Source organism: Punica granatum, chromosome 3 (genome assembly GCF_007655135.1).
Source record: "Punica granatum isolate Tunisia-2019 chromosome 3, ASM765513v2, whole genome shotgun sequence".
NCBI lineage: Eukaryota > Viridiplantae > Streptophyta > Magnoliopsida > Myrtales > Lythraceae > Punica > Punica granatum.
This window is the reverse complement of record NC_045129.1, coordinates 15,114,061-15,120,194: the sequence shown is the minus strand read 5'-3', so window position 1 is coordinate 15,120,194 and position 6,134 is coordinate 15,114,061. Positions and strand designations below refer to the sequence as shown.

Sequence of the window (6,134 nt, the reverse complement as noted above, 5' to 3'; positions counted from 1 at the left end):
CATTTGATAACAATTTTCACATTGAAAAATTATCACAGTGCATCGCAAATTTTTTAAATTTTTTACCGGACATCATTTCTGTTATTTAATGGACGGAAACATGATCTGCCACGTTATTAGAATAAACGGTGCCAATGGTCCCACTCCCGATCACGATAATTTTTCAAAATATACCTGCACTGTTGAAAATTATTTTCAAACCAACCTGATACAAGGCTTCATTCTCCCGTGGAAATATAATCCCATACTATGATATCCCCTTGTCGGACACGAAGCCTAAAACGGTCGACAGAATTAGGAGGTTGAGAAGAAGATTCTCAGTCAGTCACACTGCCGATTGTCGCTGACTGCGTGCACGGACGGACCCGAGAGCTGCACCCAGGCGAAGCTGTTGGGCTGAAGGAGAAGCGGAAAGCGAAACCCAGAAGCCGAAGCCACTGAGGTATAGTGAAAGTTTCGTCCTTTCCTTGCAGCAGTTCATTCATTTGGAATGCGGAAGATTTGGAGATGATCATGCCCCCCTGCTATATGTTGCTTCATCTTCCAGAGAGAAATCATGAAATCTCCGTTGCCTTCGGGAATTGTGATCGCATACTATGATGGCGATTGAAACCCAATTGAGTTTGGTCGATAATCTTGCATCTGATTGTGTGTCCCCTAATTTTAGGCGTAACCTAGCTTTGCACAGTTAGCTTTACTTCCTGCTGCGCAGAAAATGCTCATGAGGTTGTCCTGATAAGAAGCTTGCTATTGTCCCAGACAGGAAGATTGTGACGTTGTGACTTTGTGTTTTTTGAATTGTGTTTTTTGAATGAGGCGAAAGGATGTCGGAATTTTTAACTAGGCCTCCATTCCCATAGGCTCTGAATTAGGCTTTATCGGGCTATGCTTTTTTCTTGTGCTATGTAAATTCACTATGATATAAGCTGTCTGTCAAATCGTGGTTGTAGTTTGCCGTGACCCGGAGTATTATTCACGGCATTTTCCGAGCATATCTGGACATGTCTGATTCAAAACCAAGCCAGGCAAAGCGGACTCTTCCTTCGTGGATGAGTTCTAGACCGGATAAGAGTAAAACTCTTGGCCAGAATGCTGGTTCTGAAGCAAATGAGGATTGTGGACCTGCCAGCAGAACGGTCAGCGGGGCCGCGAAATTCTCAAAACTTCTGGCAAGGAACTTTTCGTGTAGCTGTTCATGTTTTCTCTGCATTTCTGAGATGGGGAGCTCACTCTTCAGGCTTTATCTGGACAGGAAGGGGTGGTTTTTGTTCTGTCTGGTTTTGTCAATCCAGAGCGCAGCACTTTACGGTCGCAGGCCCTTGAGATGGGAGCAGAATATCAACCTGACTGGAACTCCAATTGCACACTATTGGTCTGTGCTTTCCCGAACACGCCAAAGTTCCGACAGGTTGAGGCAGATAATGGAACAATCGTTTCAAAGGTGTCTTCCTTGTCTAACGGGATTTGTGATTCATTAACCGTTAAATTTCTGATGCTGACCACCGCAAGATTGATCATGATGTACTTACTCTTGGTGTGCTGAATCTTCTCTTATCTCCTTTCTTCTAGCCATCAAGAAGTGAGTTGGCCCAAAATGTAGAATTTGAAGTATCATCTTTCTCATGAAACTCTGTATGGACAAACCCTTTGCTCAGACATGACACTAGCTCAAGGGTTTGGTGCTGGTATTATAGCAATCAAACTGGACTTTTAGTAACTGCAGGCTGTACTATTCTTATATCATTGTTGATGCAATTTTGGGCTTCTGTTTTTCATCTGTTTTCATGTTGCTCATCTCAGCACTTTCAGGTGGCATGCTAGGAAATTTGTATGCTATGTCTTACTTGCTGCATAATGCAAAAAGAATATGTTCTGAACCTTCTCCGAACTGCTGCTTTTATTCATGATTGTATTTAAAATATTTATAGACTGATTGATAAAATGCACTTTCCAGGAATGGATATCAGAGTGTTACTCTCAAAAGAAGCTAGTTGACATAGAAGTTTATCTTATGCATGCTGGGAAACCATGGAGGAGAAGCAATCAATCTGATAAGGCTCTCCAAGGTAGCTCTAACATCTGATATACTCTTGGAATAATGCTTTCTGAATGGCTTCGACGCATTGACTTTACATTCTACTGTTTACATTGATACTGGAATTAGGTGAGGGCGAGAGGCATTGAAAGCGACCTGGTAGTGCTGCCTTTGAAGCCATAGGCTAAGGGAAAATGAACAAACCAAATGTGGAAAGAGTAGAATAAGTACTGACCGGAGGACAGTATATATCCCTCCTCAATCTCTCATAAGATGTTGTGGTCTATCATGCGGTAAATATTTTGTGAAGAATCAAAGCTTTGAAATTCTGGGGGAACCTATAATTAGTAAAGCTCTGCGAATTATTAGATGAAATAAAACAGATCAAGAGGGAGTCAGGGACCAGGTGCCTGCATACTTTAGTCGATAGGTAGGGGATGATTACTCAACTGTTATTTTAGACTGAGTTTCAGGAAATTTGTACTAGTAAGGTTTCATGTCTATGATGTGTGAGTCTGTTTAGGCAAGAGACACTATGATCTTAGGATACCTTCTGCCGAGATAGTTAGTATTCTAAATCCAACAATACCGTTCTATGTGCAGATCAAGAAACATCATTGAGTAAAAATTCTCATAAGAAAGTAGAGAAAGGATCAGGCTCGAAAAAGTCAACTCCCTCAGTATCCTCAAAGGTTCCCTCTTTTTGCCTTGTCATTTTGTCTATGTTATTCCAATCTAATGTCATTCCAATTTAATGCAATATCTAAAGTAAGCAACTGCATGATTTGGTTTACCAAAAAAGAAAAAGAAGAAAAACTGCATGAGGTATCTTGCAATTTTCTTTTTCTGGTTACTACTTGCCCTCACAGTTTATTCCATACCACTGCTGCTTCTTATACAGTGAGCATTCTTCATACGTAAATTTGTTGTTATTCTTGTGATCTTTATGGATGGCGTTTGATTTACAGAATGCCAGCCGTGATCTCACTGAACAACTTCCGAGTCCCTCGAAAGTGAAGAGCTGGGTTTCCAATGATCTAAACAGAACCATCTCATGGCTTGAGTGCCAAGAAGAGAAGGTCCGTCCCTTGATATTGGTTCTTAAAAGTAGGAGGAATTTATCCAATCTGTGGCACATTTTGCATGTAGTTTTTCTTTCATGTTCATGATTTCTCCAATCTTCTTTCAGTAGATGATAAGTCTCTTTTCCTCTATTTCCATCTTCTGTAGTTATACAAAAAGATGTTTGCTTATCCCATCAATAGCCTATGAAGTGTTTCACCAATAAAACCAAAATCGACATTGTCAGAGAGCTCAAATTTTCATCACTTTGCTTGCTTACCATTTCATTCTTGCCTGTACAGCCTGAGGAGTTCGAGATCAGGAAGATAGCTGCTGAAGGAATATTAACCTGCTTACAAGATGCAATCGATGCCCTCGAGCAAAACCAGGTCTAGTAATTCCCTGATGAAAGCCATTGGCTTTACCAAATGCATGGCACTAGGATAACAGGTCCCCCCGAATTTTTTCAATGCTCGGATAATACCTCTGAAGCCAATTCTTTCCACTGCAGGTGGTCCAAAGAGTTTGTGAACAATGGAATATATTACCACAGGCGGTTGAGGAGCTCATCAAACTCGAGGGCTCGAGAAGCCGCCCTTCCTTGATCTCGAATGAAGATATTCGTAAATGGGCTTCGAACTGTAAGCAGATTTATGAAGATGAATATAAAAGCTTGGAAGAAAGTTCCCAGAAGAAGAGGGGAAGTTCGAGAAAGGAAGCCGTGATCTCCAAAGGTTCAGCAGGGTATGACAGTGACGAAACCATTGAGATGACCGAAGAGGAGATCGATCTTGCACTCAATAGAGTGGCTTCTGAAGTTCCAAAAATTTCGAGGTAGCCATTTTAAGTGTTTTGATGCTAATGTAGGAATTGCTGACCTCCACAATTTTAGAGCATTACAGAGAGGGTGTTTGTGCCGGTTGATGGAACCAATAAAAGCTTGGCGCAAGAGGTGAAAACAGGGCGCAGTTTTTTTTCAACTTTCTAACAGCAAGGACATGCTTTTGTTCATTCTACAAGTGACTCGGTTCGTTTTGAACTTACTAGCGAGGACATGTTTTCATTTATTCCTCAACTCGCTCGCTTCCACCGTGATTACTATGTTGTTTAATGTAAGAGATAAGCATAGTCCAAGAGCAAAATTTGATGATAAATCTGGTCAACTTGCATCCTGACATGCACCGCGCGCAACCCTCGAGCATATTATAGGGTGCGTTTGGATTCAGAGTTAAAATAACTTTGATTTTGATTTTGATTTTGATTTTGATTTTGGAAAAAGACAAATGATATATGATTATAAATTTGACTTGGAAAACGTGTATTTTTTGTTGTGTATTGTATTGAGTTAAAGTTAAAATTTTTTATTTGAAAAATGCGTGTTTTTGTTGTGTAATGTGTTGAGTTAAAGTTAAAATTAAATTTTTTGTTCTTGAATCCAAACAAGGCCATATCTCCCATCATCTGCTGTCTCAGTTAGGAAGAGCGCTTGACAATTTGAAATTTCATAGGCAGTTTGCTTAGGATTCGTAGTAATGTTTACTAGCGAAGAGCACCCTCGCGATGCCCAGAAGTAAATATTCAAATATTCAAATTTCTGAAATTAATTGTATTACCGTTTTTTTTTTTTGCTTCCACTGTGATACTATTTAAATACTTGCATTAAATTACTATTATATGTCAAAAATTGTAATCCCACCGACAAGTTATATATTAAACTAATGTTATCCCGTAGAGGTTAAGTATATTAAATTATTATTTTCTCATAAACTTATAGTAAGAAGCATCTCATTAAGTGCCTTACCCAAAAAAAAAAATCACCGTGAACTTATAGTAAGAAACATCTCATTAAGCGCCTTACCCAAAAAAAACAATCTCATTACGTTTCAAAGTGTGTGTATACCTATATATTAGTATATGTAAGATCATATTTGTGACATAGTTATACATAATTAAAAAATAAATAAATTCCACCGAAATAAATAAAAATTCAACAAAAGTAGAATTGGTAAGCGCCCTATTGGGAAAGTGCGGGGACTGTTCACATTTTGTTTAAAAACAATGAGAGGATAAAAACTCTTCTAAGTTCTTACTCTTTTCGTCCTTTCATAGACCAATTTTAATTATTTAAAAATAAAAATCAGCCATTTGTTGATATATCTGTTAGTTGGATGATGGCATGGATGTAATATCCGCCAACCTCGTTTGCGGGGTGGGGATTTGGCTGGATGGCAGTGGTGACCCACCCTTCCATTTTTTTTCCTCCCATTATAAAGAGGATTCAAGGCTTAGTATAATAAAAGAGAAATTATAATCCTAAATGACTAATAGAGAAGTACAGGTATGGATTTGGCTGGATGGCAGTTGGATGATGGCATGGATGTAATATCCGCCAACCTCGTTTGCAGGGTGGGGATTTGGCTGAATGGCAGTGGTGACCCACCCTTCCATTTTTTTTTCTCCCATTATAAAGAGGATTCAAGGCTTAGTTTAATAAAAGAGAAATTATAATCCTAAATGACTAATAGAGAAGTACAGGTATGGATTTGGCTGGATGGCAGTTGGATGATGGCATGGATGTAATATCCGCCAACCTCGTTTGCGGGGTGGGGATTTGGCTGGATGGCAGTGGTGACCCACCCTTCCATTTTTTTTTCTCCCATTATAAAGAGGGTTCAAGGCTTAGTATAATAAAAGAGAAATTATAATCCTAAATGACTAATAGAGAAGTACGGGTAGTTTCATTAGATATCGAACATGTGACCTTTAAATTATCAAGTAAACACTTATATTACTGCGCTACATCCTATTTTGATTAGATTTTTTGTTTTAAATGTTACAATCTTTTATTTTCAAAAATATGTATGTATATATTATATCATGATGGGTTGTAACATCTATTCATGGGCTCATATAGTGTCGAGTCAGTTGTTACATCAACAAGAGTAGAATTGGTAAGTGACCTATTTAAAAGGAGGGACGGAGAATGCAGGGACTTTTCATATACTTAAAAAAAAATGAAAGTATAAAAAATCTCCTT

General features: G+C 38.7%; 1 protein-coding gene across 1 annotated transcript; it reads left to right on the top strand.

Annotated features, from left to right (window-relative positions):
* Positions 1 to 201: 201 nt before the first annotated feature.
* Positions 202 to 4,172, top strand: LOC116201904 (DNA-repair protein XRCC1). Its single transcript, XM_031533358.1, has 8 exons — positions 202 to 442; positions 951 to 1,169; positions 1,253 to 1,441; positions 1,955 to 2,066; positions 2,639 to 2,727; positions 3,004 to 3,114; positions 3,400 to 3,486; positions 3,609 to 4,172. The coding sequence occupies exons 2-8, from the start codon at positions 1,002 to 1,004 to the stop codon at positions 3,933 to 3,935; spliced, it is 1,083 nt and encodes a 360-aa protein (XP_031389218.1). The 5' UTR covers positions 202 to 442; positions 951 to 1,001; the 3' UTR covers positions 3,936 to 4,172.
* The last annotated feature ends 1,962 nt before the right edge of the window (positions 4,173 to 6,134 follow it).